Source organism: Salvia splendens, unplaced genomic scaffold, assembly GCF_004379255.2.
Source record: "Salvia splendens isolate huo1 unplaced genomic scaffold, SspV2 ctg62, whole genome shotgun sequence".
NCBI classification, from domain to species: domain Eukaryota; kingdom Viridiplantae; phylum Streptophyta; class Magnoliopsida; order Lamiales; family Lamiaceae; genus Salvia; species Salvia splendens.
In genome coordinates this window covers 1-17,381 of record NW_024599282.1, presented here as the reverse complement: position 1 = coordinate 17,381, position 17,381 = coordinate 1, and the positions used below count along the sequence as shown (strand labels likewise).

Sequence of the window (17,381 nt, the reverse complement as noted above, 5' to 3'; positions counted from 1 at the left end):
AAATTAGCTTCAACAAGGCCGCAGCAATGCTAGCCTACGCCGCCGTCGCGGTCTCTGCATTCGCCGCCACCGCTTCCGCTCAGGCTCCCGCACCGTCGCCAGACACCGGAGATGCATTCTCATTGTCAGTCTCCAGCGCCGCCGTTGCCGCGTCAGTTCTCCTATCAGCTGCCGCGCTGTTGTGGCAGTGATTTTGAATTTGTTTATTGCTGTTTGTTTCCTTTCTCGTGGAGTTTTCTTTTCCTAGTATTATTTACTCCTAGTTAGGGATTTATTTTGGTTGTGATCATTCATTTGTATTCCTAGACTATACATTCCATTGCAATAAATTTGTTCTCGATTATTATTGTACAAGTTTCAACTCTGAGTTTCTGTAAAACAAATTCAACAATAGTGGAGTGGAATTTCATCAAAAACAAACTCTAAATATTTGATATTGTGTTGAAATTGTGTTGACATTGTATTGATATTATTTAACTAACACAAGTTTTCATTCAGTAAGAATTAAGTGTATTATTACATCATTTCACATTTAATTCATAATTCCCCAAAATATGAGAATTTGTAGGAAAAAAGACTGGTGCAAAACTTGCGATTCAAAAACACAGCAGATGATAAAGTACAACACCTTTGGCAAACATGGTACTCATTAAAAGTTACACAGATTGATCCAAAATAAAGCTCAAATGCTAAAGCATCTTCATCTAGAGATACTTGAAGAGGTAAGCAAATAAGGCAAACTGTAATCCTTACTCTTTTTCTTCACCATCTTTGTGCTTCTTTTTCTTCTTTTTCTTCTTCTCACTTTTACTATCATCATCATCCACAGCAGATGCAACAGATCCCCCATTTTCATCGCTCTTATCTTTTTTCTTCTTTTTCTTCTTCTCCGACTTCTCCTCATCCGACGAGGCCAGAGCTTCTGTCTCTACCTCTTCATTCCCTTTCTTCTTTTTCTTCTTCTTTTCTTTAGTCTCCACCTCCACATTTGCATCATCCTCTGCCTCAACCTTCTTCTTCTTCTTAACAACACCCTCGACTACCGGACTCCCACCAATAGCATCCACCTTCCTCTTATGTCCTTTCTCACCCTCACCCTCACCCACCTTCACCTCCTTCCTCCTTCTTCTTCTTCTTACTTTTCTTCTCCTTCTTCTCCTCCAACACGGCACCCTCCTCAGCTATAGCAGGCGTAGCTGCCTCACCAGCAACCACGGAATCACCCCCAGCAGGCAGAGTGACATTCCTGGCCCACTCACTAGGTGCAGCAGCCCCAATCACTTTACCATGCTTATCCAGCTTCCCCTCAGCAATCAGCTTCTTCTTCATCGAAGCCTTCGGCCCAAACCCCATTTCCTAGGATAAGTATCCCTATCCATCACCACCCTCTTGATTTTTGCCACCGTCCCATGATCACATGTAGCCATCACCGCAGTCGTCATCTCAGCAATCCCCAACGCAATCGCCTCCCCTTTAGTTGTCATCAACACCACCTCCTCTCCAACCTCAACATCATTTTCAAACCGCAATAACCCTGGAATCATAAGCTTCGCCCCGTAACAAATTGCATTCACAGCTGAATCCTTCACCACAAGCCTCTTGTAGCTGGTCAAAATCTTCTCCAACGGCATAATCACCCTCCTCAGGTAGCTCTCGTCTCTGAAATTATCATACATCCATTGTGCATCCATCACATCATGCATAGTTACCATATTGTCCTTCTCCCCCATTATCCCCGACCTCACCCTACGAAGCTCCTGCACATATATTTATATTTAAATCAAAATGCAATTCAAGATTCAATTATTATAATGCACATATATACTCATTATTCCTAAATATTATAATCAGATAACAATGATTCGATTCAAAAACGAATCAGATTAATATCCTACAAAGCTTCTACATATATATCGCTATTTCAAATATTTAAGATTCAAATGCATAAACTGCTTATTCATATTTAGTACTTATAAAACTGGAGCAATCAATTCGACATTCGTGAATAATCAAATTGATTACAGATAACTCAGAATATCAGTTAGATTTAACAACTCACAAATAGTGAATTGTTTATAGAACTACCTGCATATGCGATCCCACGCCCAGCAATAGCCCCAAATGCACGCACATTGTCCTCACATATGTCCCAGCTTCACAGGAGATCCAGAAAACAACCAAATGCCGGTCAGCATCGTACTCAAGCAGCTTGCTCTCGTAGATCGTCCGGATTCGAAGCTGCCTTTTCACGGCTGAGATCAGCGGTGGCCTCTGAAAAACAGCACCGGTAAGCGTCTCCAGCGCCCGAGCAACTTTGGAAACGTCTGGAACTTTCGAGTGAAGGCGAGCGACGCAGACGTATTCCTTCCCGGCACCCTGCTGCGATTTAACCAGCCGAGTGGCGCGGTCGATGCAGACAATTAGGTTACCGGTGACTTTCGGGTCGAGTGTGCCGGAATGCCCGGTTTTTTCGACCCGTAAGATGCGCTTGATCCACGCCACGACCTCGTGCGACGACGGATTCGACGGCTTGTCGAGGTTCATGATGCCGTACTTGATGTACTCCGCCAACGGGCGCTTCAGCGGCGAGTAGCCGCACGGGAGCGGCGTGTAGTGGCCGGTGCGGACGTTGAGTTTGTCGTAGTTTTTGAGGAGAATCGGCCATTCAGAGGTGTCGACAGCCGGGGTGAAGCTCTGCGGCTTGATCAGAAAATCGGTTGTTTCGATTTGGCCGTCATTTTCTTCAGTATTCTTCTTCTTTTTCGGTTTCTCGGAGGAGTGGAGCTGAGCTTCTGTCATGGCGGTGGAGGAATTGAATTAGGCTTATGTCCAGAGAAATTTGGGGGTTTTATATAAAACGAAAGGGTTTAGGGTTTTGGGCAATGGGCTTATAAATATTGAAACGATGAGTCTATTATGTTTTAAATTTTGGGCCTTTGTCTACATGAGGTTTTTAATATTCTTAAAGTAAGGGAGTAAATTATAATGAGATCATAGTTTATGGTTTATTAATTGATAAAACAATTAATATATGTTAGATTATTATTATTATTATTATTATTATTATTATTATTATTATTATTTTATTCTAGTATAAAATATATTGAACCACCGTATAGTTTACATAATATTGAAATCATATTTTAAAATCATTTTCAAACATTTTGCCATGAAAATAAGAACGTACAATTGGTTTCAAAATTCAGAATATAAGTAAAATATTCTAATACAAATTAATTAATTTGCAATATATGAAAAAATTTACAATGAACAAATCAATTTAGTATTTTTTGTACGAAAATATACAAAGATAAAATGAAAAATATTAAATGGAAAGTTGATCCATAATTAAAAATATCATACAATAGGGAGTGAAAGTACAAGATTCGGGTTTCATTTACAATGTAGTACTACCAAGTATTTCAGAGTACACAATGCAAATATCAATATATAGCTAAAAATTCTCTACCTATACATATTAAATTGTAGGGTAATGATAAAATGCAAACCTATATATTGTACAAACTCCAAACTATGATATGAACAGTTAGAAAATGTCAACAGATGATTAAAATACATCAACAGAAAATGTCAACACAACATAAACGTTGACATTGTGTTGACATTTTCTAACGGTTCAGACATAGTTTGTAAGATATTTAGAATTTGTATTTGATTGCATCCCTTAAATTGTATAAGTGTGTGAATCGTTAACCATGTACTCCGTACTTCTTTGGTATATATACTATTTACATCAATTAATGCATACAAAAACATCACATATTTAATCTCGAGATACAATTTGCAAACCAAATACCCCCAAGTGTTTTAAATTGGACCAAAATCATAAACGTTTTGGAAGTTGTTCTATATAGTGCACAATAATGTTAAATAGCTTCATGTACGTTTATCCACGGATAGTAAAGTGCTAGACCATTTGCCCCCAAAATTTTTCTCTATATATAATTAAAATATAAAATTTATTTCAATTATTAATGTTCAGTACTTAAATTTCTTCATATATAATTTGCCCAATAAATTTCTGTTCGTGTTTGTATCGATCTTCCATTTTATGTGGAGCATTTATAGATAGATTTACTCAACAAGGAATCAAATACTACTACCAACGAGCATCTTCTACGCAAAATGTGAGAATTTGTGGGACAAAATAGACTGATGCAAAACTGGCGATTCAAATATACAGCAGATAATAAGGTACAACACCTCTGCCAAATATAGTACTTATAACAGTTACACAAAGATTGATCCAGAACAAAGCTCAAATTCTATTATAAAACTAAAGCCCCTAGACAGTTGAGAGCTGAGCAAATAAGGCAACCCGTAATCCTTACTCTTTTTCTTCACCATCTTCGTGCTTCTTTTTCTTCTTTTTCTTCTTCTCACTTTTACTATCCTCATCCTCCACAGCAGCTGAAACAGATACCCCATTATCATCACTCTTATCTTTCTTCTTTTTCTTCTTCTCAGACTTCTCCTCATCCGAGGCCGGAGCTTCTGCCTCTACCTCACCACCCCCTTTCTTCTTTTTCTTCTTCTTTTCTTTCGTCTCCACCTCCACATTTGCATCATCCTCTGCTTCAACCTTCTTCTTCTTCTTCTTAACAACACCCTCAACTACCGGACTCCCATCAACAGCATCCACCTTCCTCTTATGTCCTTTCTCGCTTTCACCTCCTTCCTTCTTCTTCTTACTTTTCTTCTCCTTTTCCTCCAGTACAGCACCCTCCTCCACTTTAGCAGGCGTAGCTGCTTCACCAGCAACCACGGAATCACCCCCAGCAGGCAGCACGACATTCCTGGACCATTCACTAGGTGCAGCAGCCCCAATCACTTTACCATGCTTATCCAGTTTCCCCTCTGCAATCAGCTTCTTCTTCATCGAAGCCTTCGGCCCCAAACCCCATTTTCTAGGATAAGTATCCCTATCCATCACCACCCTCTTGATTTTTGCCACCGTCCCATGATCACATGTAGCCATCACCGCAGTCGTCATCTCTGCAATCCCCAACGCAATTGCCTCCCCTTTAGTTGTCATCAACACCACTTCCTCTCCAACCTCAACATCATTTTCAAACCGCAATAACCCAGGAATCATAAGCTTCGCCCCATAACAAATCGCATTCACAGCTGAATCCTTCACCACAAGCCTCTTGTAGCTGGTCAAAATCTTCTCCAACGGCATAATCACCCTCCTCAGGTAGCTCTCGTCTCTGAAATTATCATACATCCACTGTGCATCCATCACATCATGCATAGTTACCATATTGTCCTTCTCCCCCATTATCCCCGACCTCACCCTACGAAGCTCCTGCACATTTATTTATATTTAAATCAAAATGCAAGCTCATAAAATTCAACTCAAGATTCAATTATTATAATGTACATACTATATAGTACTTTATTCAAATAGAATCAGAATTCAATTATCGATTCAATTCAAATATCATTCAGAATTACTACCATATAAAGCTCCAACATATACATTAGTATTAAAATATTTATGATTCAAATTCAAATACTCATATTTTTTTATTTACTTATTATTCCTATATATATTAAACTGCATCAATCAATTCGACATTATTGGTGAATACGGATAACTCAGAATGTCAATTCGAAGTTTCAGGAGTCACGTATATGGAATCGAATTTTGAATTGTTTAAACAATAACCTGCATATGCGATCCCACGCCCAGTAATAACCCCAAATGCACGCACATTGTCCTCACATACGTCCCAGCTTCACAGGAGATCCAGAAAACCACCAAATGCCTGTCAGCATCATACTCAAGCAGCTTGCTCTCGTAGATCGTCCGGATTCGAAGCTGCCTTTTCACAGCAGAGATCAGCGGTGGCCGCTGAAAAACAGCACCGTGAGCGTCTCCAGCGCCCGAGCCACTTTAGAAACGTCTGGAACCTTGGAGTGGAGGCGAGCAACGCAGACGTATTCCTTCCCAGCACCCTGCTGCGATTTAACCAGCCGAGTGGCGCGGTCGATGCAGACAATTAGGTTACCGGTGACTTTAGGGTCGAGCGTGCCGGAATGCCCGGTTTTGTCGACCCGTAAGATGCGCTTGATCCACGCCACGACCTCGTGCGACGACGGATTCGACGGCTTGTCGAGGTTCATGATGCCGTACTTGATGTACTCCGCCAGCGGCCGCTTCAACGGTGAGTAGCCGCACGGGAGCGGCGTGTAGTGGCCGGTGCGGACATTGAGCTTGTCGTAGTTTTTGAGGAGAATCGGCCATTCAGAGGTGTCCACAGCCGGGGTGAAGCTCTGCGGCTTGATCAGAAAATCGGTTGTTTCGATTTGGCCGTCATTTTCTTCAGCATTCTTCTCTTTTTTGGTTTCACGGAGGAGAGGTGCTGAGATTCGGACATGGCGGTGGAGCAGATTTCGAATTAGGTTTGGGTTTCAGCGAAGAGAAATTAGGGATTTATCTGAAAATGGAAGGGTTTAGGGTTTTGTTAAATGGGTTTCATGGGCCTGTTGGGCTTTTAATTTAAGGTCTTTCACATTTTGTACGTATGTTATTAACTGCCTGGACCTTGTACAGAAATTATAATGACACCATTTGATATTTTGATTGATTAGTTAATTAATTAATTACATGATCGATATATTATTAGAAAATCCTTCTAACATAAAAATATATTGGGCCACTATATAGCTGAAATTATATTGAAATCATATGTTAAAATTATACAATTTGTCAGGAAAATAAGAAATATTATCAGTCAAATCATTTTTTTAGAATTACCTTTCCTGATATACACAAACTTTCTATATTTTACAGTACAGTTTTTCTCCTAACCCTTTTTAATCTAAATATTCAAACTTTAAACATTTTCTACTTTTTATTCTAGAATTAAAAACTTTTTAACTTGAAGTTGATTCGTTCTTCAAAAGTCATTTGTAATGTAAAATACATGAATTTTCAATTTGATTAATATAGGAATTATAATCCCCAAAAAATATTTCTTTTTGACAAACGGATGTTGATGTTCCATTAGTCAATATGGTTACTTGGCCCAAATTTGAAAAATAAAGTTAGAATTTGATCTAAACCAAATCTTAGGATTATAGTATTTGGTTTCCGCAACTGTTTTTGAACCATTTCAATCACTAAAGGAGTAATAACTATGAAACCACAACTCAAATAAATCCGAAAACAGAGTCCTCTCATAGCAAGTTCGCATTAAGACAAATGGAAAATAGAAAGCAAAGACCAAGTGTAGCTCATATGACAACAATGGATACTCCCACTTCACAGCAGCATTCAATACCAGTTGCCAGAATATGATCACCTACGTACTGGTGGTGCAGAGCCTCTACCGGGAGGTGCTCCTCGACCAGCAGCCTGAGCCTGCCAACAGGAATATCAAGAGTCAGGGGCAGCCAAATCCAAGAATATTCACAATGACAATTTTAGTTCACAACTCGACAATGGAAGACCATTACACTCTTGTTGCAAAAAAAGATGGCATACGCAAATATTCCATAGTAGTACTATATATCATTAAAACATAAAGGAAAGTGCATACTCTGGCTCGCATTGCAACAGCACGCCCACGTCCTACTCCAAGAGATGAACCCTTGCCCTTCATAATTAGACAGATGATCAGCAACATCAAGAATATAAAAGCCAATGTGAAGAAAAAATAGAGAGGTGCAACAGATAGAGAACCTTAATTCTAGCTTCCAAACGCTTGAACATGGGAGCGTTCTTAAGCATATCTGGGATGACCATGAACCTGCAACAAACCACAGTATCGTTCAAACTTATTCGGCACAAACAAAACTCACCCACTCGGAAAAGGTGTACACACCTGACTTTGCTGCCTCTAATGAAAACATGCTCGAGTTGTGAGACCTTCCCATCCTGCAATAGGTTGAATAACATCAATTTGAAATAAGTGAAATGTATTTGGTAACCACAACTGCAAATATGAGGGCATCTGCATATTCAAGAGATGATTATGAAAACCCCCCGTGAGGTGATACACGCGCAATATTTTGTAGTGCATTTGCAAAGATATCTAAGGTTTTAAAAACTGCTCAATTATTTTGTAACCAGGCAAGAATTTGATGGTATCTATCTTTTTTATATTCCGATATCCAAACATCATCACTTGACTTATATAATCAGCACAGGCCCTTTATCAAGATAAAATAAAAGTATCATCAGCTATTCAGCTACATCTTCATGTAAACTCAGTCAATACACTCCTCCACTAGAAAATTCACTTAACTATACATATTAACCCTCACCTAAAATCAGGGTACAAAATGATAAAGTAGTCACTTCAAATTTCTCTGAAATGGGGGGACTAACAACCTAAATTACAGAAATGCAACTACCAGTTCCCTCCTAGGGTTTATCATCTAATTAGGGTATTAGGGTTTAACTCAACAAGCACATCGCAACCACAAATATCAAAATCCAAACAACATCAAACACACAGAATTCCATCAATAAAAATTTAAAAATGTCGGAAATTAAAGAGAGGGAAAACAGTGCACACCTTGGCAGTGTAAGTGATGTTTTCGAGCTGGCAATTCCAGTTGTCCTCGCACTCGATCATACTTCCACGGTAGAGCTCTCCGCTCTTCAGCTCCACCGTCACCACATGCCCAGACGCCTCGTGCAGCAGTTTCACCGGAATCCCTAAGCTTCGACTCATTTCTCTTCTACTTTTTTATGCAAAAATATATAAAATGCTAACAATAAATCTTTTTTCACGCGATACTCAAAGAAAATGCAGCAAAAACACTATGAATCCCACGCAAATTCGAGATTGATCGACTTCTCTACACGTACCCTAAATTAGGGCAAAAATCACAGTCGAAAAATGGAGCTTCGCTGACTGCGAGGTCCGAGGACCTATATATGTGTGTAAATATACAAAGGGCATATTTGTAAATTAAGAAACTTATTCTTAGCTTTATCTTAATTGCAGAGGCACCCCTATAATTTCTAGGTATTTGTATCCAGTGATATCTTATTTGAAAATTTATCCTTTTCTTACTAGAAAAGTATTAGTAGTTGACTAATTTCGTATTACTTGAAATATTGATATAATGTTATTACCATTTCAATTTTTATAAAGATGTTGATTTTACAACAAATTGTGTTTAATGCATTCAGAGCAAAACAAAATAAAATGCCTATCTATATAGAAGAGAAAATATTCCATGGTCTTGTACCCAAATTTTCACTACCTGATTTTCCATCAAATAAATATTTCTTTTCTTGAATGTTACAAAAAGCCCAATATACTCATATTCATTCATCAAAAATTTGTCCCCAAAAACAAAAAACAAAAAACAAAAAAAATCAAGAATGTAAGCTCGCATGTTCACATTACATTTTAGAGAGCAAGATAGAAAATTAGACAAAAACAAGAAAATCCCTCTTTGTTTCACCACAAAATTTGGCCCTGTATCACATCACAGTTAAATCAACAAATGAATTTAAACCCCAGTTTTTCTCCCAAGTCATGACAAGATACAAAATGGATGAGATAACTCAGCTGGATCAGGATGATTAGTGAGAGACGCGTGCTCTTTCGCCTACTGCTGTTTTTGCTGTGTGGTCGAGGCTTCTCCCCCTCTTGCCGGGGCGACTCTGGCATGGGTCGACTTCTCAGCTTTCGAGAACTGAATCAATATCTGCATGAGGACTGTCACAATGGCTAAACAAATCGATGAAAATGTGATGCCTTTCCAAGACGAAAAGATTGAGGACTGCTTCATCAGTTTCTGGCAAATCCTTGATCAAGTGTCGCTTGAGGTGTACATGAACCTTAAAAAGTATTGTCGAAAGATATGAGTATTATTTATTCAACTTATTCAGAGAATTACAATAGGTACGCCTCCTTTAAATAGACCAAGGGTTACATAAAATTGGCAAGATTTGCCATAATACTCATTCCCTAATTAATTTTTTTTTCCTTGCTTACCTATTTTCCTTACTTACATATTTTCCTTTCTAACACTCCCCCTCAAGTTAAGTAATGGGATTACCGATACTTAACTTGCCCAATACCTCATGGAAGCTTCTTGCATCGACAGCTTTCGTGAGTATATCCGCCAACTGATCTTCAGATCTCACAAAAGGAAGTTCTACCGTCTTGGCCTCTATATTGTCCTTGATGAAATGTCGATCCACCTCGACATTTTTGTCCGATCATGCTGAACTGGATTTTCAGATATACTGATTGCCGCCTTATTATCACATAACAACTTACATGACTTCTGTGAGTTTAAGTTCAACTCAGTCATCAATTTCCTTAGCCACAGAATCTCAGTCAACCCACTCTTAATCCCTCGAAATTCAGCTTCTGCACTTGACAAGGCTACCACTTTCTGTTTTTTGCTTCTCCACGTGACAAGATTTCCTCCCACAAAGGTAAAATATCCAGCAGTTGATTTTCTGTCGTTTGGGTTCCCTGCCCAATCAGCATCCGTGAATCCATGAATCTCTAAATGTCCATGATTCTCGAATAGAATCCCATGGTTCGTTGTCCCTTTCAGATATCGAACAATCTTCAGTGTTGCTTCCCAGTGAGCTACTTGAGGTGCATGCATAAACTGACTAACTACTCCAACTGCATAAGCTATGTCGGGTCTAGTGTGGGATAGGTATATCAATTTCCCAACTAAACGTTGATATCTCGTGCGGTGAGTGGCTTCAGCTCCTTCAACTATCCGCAGACCATGATTCTGAACCATAGGAGTATTTGCTGGCTTACAGTCCAGTAGTCCTGTCTCGGTTAACAAGTCAAGTACATATTTCCTCTGACTGATGAAGATCCCCTTCTTTGACCTTAGCACTTCTATACCCAGAAAGTACTTTAGTAATCCCAAGTCCTTCATTTCAAACTCTGCAAACAAATTCTTCCTTAGCTTGCTTATTTCCTCTTCATCATCTCCCGTGAGAATCATGTCAACTACATAGATGATGAGGCATGTAATCTTTCCTTCTCTTTTCTTCAAGAATAATGTATGATCAGAGTTGCTTTGTTCATACCCATACTTCTTCATTGCCTCAGAGAATCTCCCAAACCAAGCTCTAGGTGACTGCTTTAGCCCATATAGTGTTTTTTAGTTTGCAAATCTTTCCTCCTTCGAAATCTCCAACAAATCCAGGTGGTGGCTCCATGTAAATGGGCTTCTTCAGTTCCCATGTAAGAATGTGTTTGTCACGTCGAACTGATGTAGTGGCCATTCCCTGACTGCCGCTATTGAGAAGAGCACTCGAATAGTACTCATTTTTGCTACCTGTGAGAATGTTTCAGCATAATCAACTCCATAAGTCTGAGTGTATCCTTTGGCCACAAGTCTCGCCTTATACCTTTCAATCGACCCATCTGGCCTCCGTTTGATAGTGAAGACCCATCTGCATCCCACAGTTCGAACTCCATCAGGTTTAAGACATACTCCCATGTATTGTTCTTCATCAGAGCCCGCATTTCTACTAGCATTGCTTCTCGCCAGTGAGCAATTTTCATAGCCTCCTCGGCCGTATATGGATTTCTTCTTCTTCGTAAAGTGCTGCTTCAAACGCCCTAGCCATCTCTGTTAGATTTGCTTTAGCCAGATTCGCCATAGAATATCGGCTTCTACTAATCCTCTCAGGACTGTATCTCTTAGCCGGGACCCCACGAGTAGTTCTGTTGGGGAGTATATAGCGGCCGGTATCACCATCAATTGCTGCATTCTCATTCTCGTCTACACCAAAAGTGTCAGGAGTAATAACTGTATTATCTGAGCTAGTTTCAGGAATTACCTCGGATATCACTGGAGGAGGACTCGATTCAGGCGTAGGCGGTTGAGGAGGCTCTACAGCAGATGTGACTGACTCGGCAGTGACACTAGCTTGTTCTGTTGGTTTCACGTTCGAGATACTTGGATGTGGCATCGGAAAACTGAGGGGTCCAATTTTATCACACTCCCCCTGAACAGCACTCCCCCCTGACCCGAGGTTGGGTGTGATAGAAGTATTCACTTTCTAGAAAATTACAATTCATGGTTGTTATAACCTTCCTAGACCCCGGGTGATAGCATCGATAGCCCTTCTGATTTACCCCATACCCAAAAAAACACATTTTATTACACATGCAGAAAATTTTCCTCTTTCGTGTTTCGGTACATGCACATAAACGGAACAACCAAAGATTTTGAGCGGAAGTATGAGAGGTGGGGGAAATCAGTAAGGGATGCGAGAGTCTGCAAAGGAGTTTTCATACCAAAATTTTTGTAGGCAAACGATTAATCAGGTAGACAGCAGTGGCAACAGCTTCGGGCCATAAAAATTTAGGAACATTTGAGTCAAAAACAGGGCTCTCGTGACCTCTAGGATTATCCTATTCTTTCGTTCAGCTACACCATTTTGTTCAGGAGTGTAAGGACAAGTAGTTTGATGAACTAACCTTTTTCTTTAAAAAAATCAGTCATGTCTTTGTTAACAAATTCCCTACCATTATCGGATCTAAGAATTTTGATCGTGGTTTGGAATTGTGTCTGGATCATTGTAAAGAAACGGGTAAATTTGTCAAAAACGTCAGATTTATGCTTCAAAAAATATACCCAAGTCAATCTAGTGCAGTCATCCACAAAAATGAGAAAATATTTAAAACCATGATCACCAACAATAGGAGCTGGACCCCAAACATCGGCATGCACTAGAGAAAAAATAGTCTTAACACGAGTATCACTTGATCTAAATGATTGTCTGTGGTTTTTTGCCAAAACACAAGATTCGCAAGTAATATCCTTAAAATGGAAAAACTTTGGAAAAAGCAATTTTAAATACCCGAGGATGGATGCCCCAATCTGCGGTGCCACAACCAAGCTTCCCGATTTGCAGATCCGTGAGCAAGCATCGCGGTGCCACCTTGTTGAGTAATCTCATCCACGTAATAAAGACCTTGACGCTCAGTGCCACGCTCAATTATCCTCCTCGTCCTGATATCCTGTAATACACAGAAATTTGGATGCATTAGTAACGTACAATTTAATTCTTTCGTCACGTGGCTGATAGACATAAGTTTATGAGATAATTTAGGCACATAGAGGCAATTTGTAAGCTTCAGGTTGGGGATATTTCAATGGTTCCACTCCCACCCACAGCGGTCAACTCTCAATCGGCAGTTTGAATTTGGCTTTTAGTTGCCCCATTAAATTCACAAAAATCTTTCAGATCGTAGGTCATAGTATCAGTTGCCCTACAATAAAAATCCACTCACTCTCCTTAGGGTCAATTTACTTTGGGCAATGCATGCAATAGGTATATTTTCCAAGGGTGCAAAACGATTTGGGCTTAAGACGGAACTTTCAGACAGTTTTGGGTAAAACGTGGAATATAGTTTTCTGGGGTCCTAACTGTAATTTCCCGGGTCATATTGCATATATTCTGAACTATAAGGACCAGAAAGAAATTAATTACTCATGCTTTGGGGTTTATTCTGAAAATCAAATTGGGGATCGGGGTTTCTCAACCCCAATCCGTTACCTCCATGACCCGCCTCCTTTCTTCTCCGCGAAGGCTGCCTCGCCGGGCCTGCCGCCTCCACCCGGTTGAGGACCGGTATCTCCTGCTCTCCCACGGTGTTAGTCATCTCCCTATTCCCTGCTCCTTGCAGAAATAATCCGCATCTATCTTCAACTCCGATGGCTAATCGAGCTTTAGCCTTTTGATTTTCATCCCACCATTCCGGAAATCCAACGAGGAGGAAACATTATCTCGACTATGTCTTTGTTTTCCGCAATGAGAGCACCAAAATTTTGATTTGTCGGGTTTTGAAACCGCCTTGGCGATTGGGCTGTTGCGCGGCGGTTCGTGTGGTGGCTGGTTTCTGACGGCAACCCGTGTCCGACTTGGCCCGATGATGATCCATCGTTGATTGCGCCGGTCTGGAGATCGATGTCTGCTGCCGGCATGATTTTCAACCGCGTAGCTTCTCGTTTTACCAGACCGTATGCTGTCTCGGCTGAGGGCAACAGGGCTTCCTTGAGAATATCCCTTCGGATCCCGTCATATCTTGCATTCAAGCCTGTTAGGAATTTGAACAGCCGTCTTGTTGCTAATACGTTCGAAGTTGGCTAATCCCCTTGTCGCAGCAATCCACATGTTGATGTTGGCATCGGTCAATTTCGACCCAGATTCCGTGGAGATGTCGCCAATATGTTTCTAGCCCATGTTCCCCTTGCACGATTCGGCCTGCCTTTTCCTCTAGATCGTACAACAGATATGGATCTGCAGTACTTTCGAATGTAGTTTGTAGGCTCTCCCACAGAGCTTGCGCGGTTGGTGATGTGCAAAGTCGACAACAATTTCTGTTTCGACGTTGTCAATTATCCATGAGAACACTGTCATATCGGCTTCCTCCCATTCTGTGTACCCCTTCATTCCAGGTTCGGCGGCTGCGGTGTACCGGTGATGATACGATACCCTGTTGCTCGTCTCTCCCATGGCTACTCTCATCAGCCGTTTCCATAGGGGATAATTCATCCCGTTGAGTTTAACGGCTAGAGTAACATTCTTACTCATCTTTAATCGTGTCTCCTCCATATTTGGTTTCTCTTTATCGTCTGACATGTTGCAGGTTGAAAATAACCGCTTTCTTGGTCGGGAAAGGTATTAGGCTATGATGATTTTGTTATGAGCCTTTTGCTCTGTACATGTTGAAAAATATGAGTCATTATTCATCTCACTGTTCAGAGAATTACAATATGTACGCCTCCTTTAAATAGAAAAGACATATAGACAGCGTAAGACAAATGGGCAAGATTTATGCTCTAATTAATTTTTTTTTTTTCCTTGCTTACCTTTTTTCCTTACTTATATTTTCCTTTCTAACAAGTATCATACTAACATATAAAGATTTTGAGGTGTCTTACAATGAATCATATGATGTCACAAATCACATAAAAATCAGAGGAATATTGCCAGCCCACACATCGCCAAGTTCTTAGTAAAAAGATTCACGGCACGGGCTTACACTGAAGACTGTCCTTTAAAAAATCCGAGCATGGTTGGTTGAGGAGAATGAGATGCTTTGCGAATAGAAACCGTTAGGAACAAATGATCGCATGTGACTTACTGCTGTTACAAAACCCTGAAAGAAAGTTCAAAAGAAACAACGATGAGCGTATGAAGACACCTCAGCAATAAAATCAGAAAATCTCAAGATTTGCAGCCTTACAACTAAAAAAGGCTGTGTCTACTGCTTACTCGTATAATGAAGATGTTTTAGTTACATTTGACTGGCCACCCTTGTAATGTGTAGGTACAAATTCCAGCACTTATTTAAATTGGTTTCATCATTGCCACATAATTTTAGTTAAGATATGAAGTAACAACATAAACATGCTCAACGAAATTACTTCCCATTCTGTCATTTAAATTTGAATCAATTACATCCACACACTTGAACAAATTAAGACTCCAGTGTTATAGTCGAACAGTATCCTCATAACACAGTCTTCCATCACCCCTAGTAGTTGAAGACCAACATCGAACATTCAATGTCTCAATCATAACATAGGCTAAAGTTACATCAACTGATATGCCATTCCACCAAGGATAGCAACCTATAATTGTTGGTGCCATTTCTACAATGAGAATAATTGTTTTTTCATGTTTCAAAATGGTGACTTAAGTGTGCAATGGTTAATTTACACCTGGAATGTGTTGGGATGAACAAGGGAATGGATTGATATTGATTGAAAACATATTAGGGAAAATCTCCAAATTTATAGATTCTTTGCAACACTTCGCACGGGTTAGTGTATTATTCTGTATTACTCCACGTAGGTGGTGTTCAGTTTTTAGATAAAATATATCCAAGATACAATATAGGATTGAGTGTGAGATTATTTTAGTCATAGGGGTTAGCTATGACTAATTATCCCATATGATTATTCATCTAAGATTGAGTTGTGAGGTTGAATCTTATGAACGAACACACTTCAAATTTAATCTCGGTACAATCTTGCAAACCGACACCCCTATAATATACATGATTTGTGTTTTTTTCTTCTCGACAATTCATGTAAGCCGTGCATTCTATAAAAGATAATATACAGAATGATCTTCATACTCTTTATTTTTTGAATCCTTTAAAAATTTTAAAGTTTTTGTTAAATACTAACTAATTGATTATTAAAAAAAAAGTACTACTCATTCAGAAATCAATTGAATCATACTAAGCTAATCCTTACTGTCATCATCGATCGGAAGGAGTATTTACTAAGTTAATTTCATAAAATGTTAATTGATCACTAGACTTTAATTTAATAAAATAAACACAAAAATTAGTCTATATTTTATTTTTATAAACACATCACCATAACATATTATTTTACTAATATATATATATCGATTTATTACTCTTTCTACACATAACATTTATTTTACTAATATACTCTCTCTATCCCATTTAAATGAAAAATAGAAACAATACTCTCTCTTACTTTACCCATTCTTCATTAATTTACAAAAAAAATAACACATAGATGACATCAAATGCAAATGTTGCATATTTAATAACTAATAATTCAACTTGACAGTGTCGCTCTCTGTAACCCTCACAATCCTCACGCTCTCTCTCCGCCGCCATGAACCTCTCCTCCTCCACCTCAATTTCCTCCACCACGCGGACCTGGAACAGCTCCGGAGGCTCTGTGGCTCCCACCCCCAACTCAGTCTCTCGATCCCCACTCTCAAGCTCAACCACCAGAAGACGATTATTTGCTCCGCCGCCGCCAGAGCGGCTCCACTGTGATCGAGCAAGGTCTGGGCGACTCTCGACCGAAACGAACCGAATCGGAGATCTTAGCCATGTATCCGGCGTGCTAGGAAGCCAGTGGGGGACGAGGGCAAAGGAAAGCTCGTCGATATTCTCGCTCAGCATTCAGAGATCGTCGCTCCGTTGTCAGTATGTGTGCGAGTTTAATCTCGCTCCAATTTTAGGTTGGATTTTGGAGTAGTTTTTTCTTTCAAATTTAGGGCTTGTAGATATGTGATGATGTGGTCTAAAGCTCTCGTTTGGATGTTACTGCATTCATTATTACTACTAATATCTTAATTGATGATTAAAAAGAAAACAAAGTGGAGAATGTAAAATTTTGATGTGTCGAGTTTCCTATTGCTACTCCTTTCACTGTCATGTGCTGTTTTTTGGTAATTTTGCTAGAATGCTTGTTAATAGTTTAGTCCATTGTGGTTAAATTGGCTAAATAATAATTTCTTTTTGCTAATTTAAGTTATTGGGCAAAAAGCTATACCTATTGTAACGATTAATAGACCAGGATTTGAGTCACTTAGTGTGTGAATGTGTGTGTGTGTTTGG

The 17,381-nt window shown here is 39.6% G+C and overlaps 1 protein-coding gene and 2 pseudogenes across 1 annotated transcript; all 3 read right to left on the bottom strand.

Moving 5' to 3' along the window:
- Nucleotides 1-578: 578 nt before the first annotated feature.
- LOC121790781 lies at nt 579-2,832 on the bottom strand (annotated as a pseudogene).
- Nucleotides 2,833-4,174: 1,342 nt separating this feature from the next.
- On the bottom strand, nt 4,175-6,937 carry LOC121790780 (annotated as a pseudogene).
- A 143-nt stretch (nt 6,938-7,080) lies between these two features.
- LOC121790779 (small nuclear ribonucleoprotein SmD3b-like) lies at nt 7,081-8,881 on the bottom strand. The gene is made up of 5 exons (XM_042188900.1): nt 8,550-8,881; nt 7,854-7,906; nt 7,712-7,778; nt 7,569-7,625; nt 7,081-7,390 (listed from the first exon to the last, which is right to left on the bottom strand). Exons 1-5 carry the CDS (start codon nt 8,706-8,708, stop codon nt 7,328-7,330), a joined length of 399 nt encoding a protein of 132 aa, XP_042044834.1. The 5' UTR covers nt 8,709-8,881; the 3' UTR covers nt 7,081-7,327.
- Nucleotides 8,882-17,381: the final 8,500 nt, after the last annotated feature.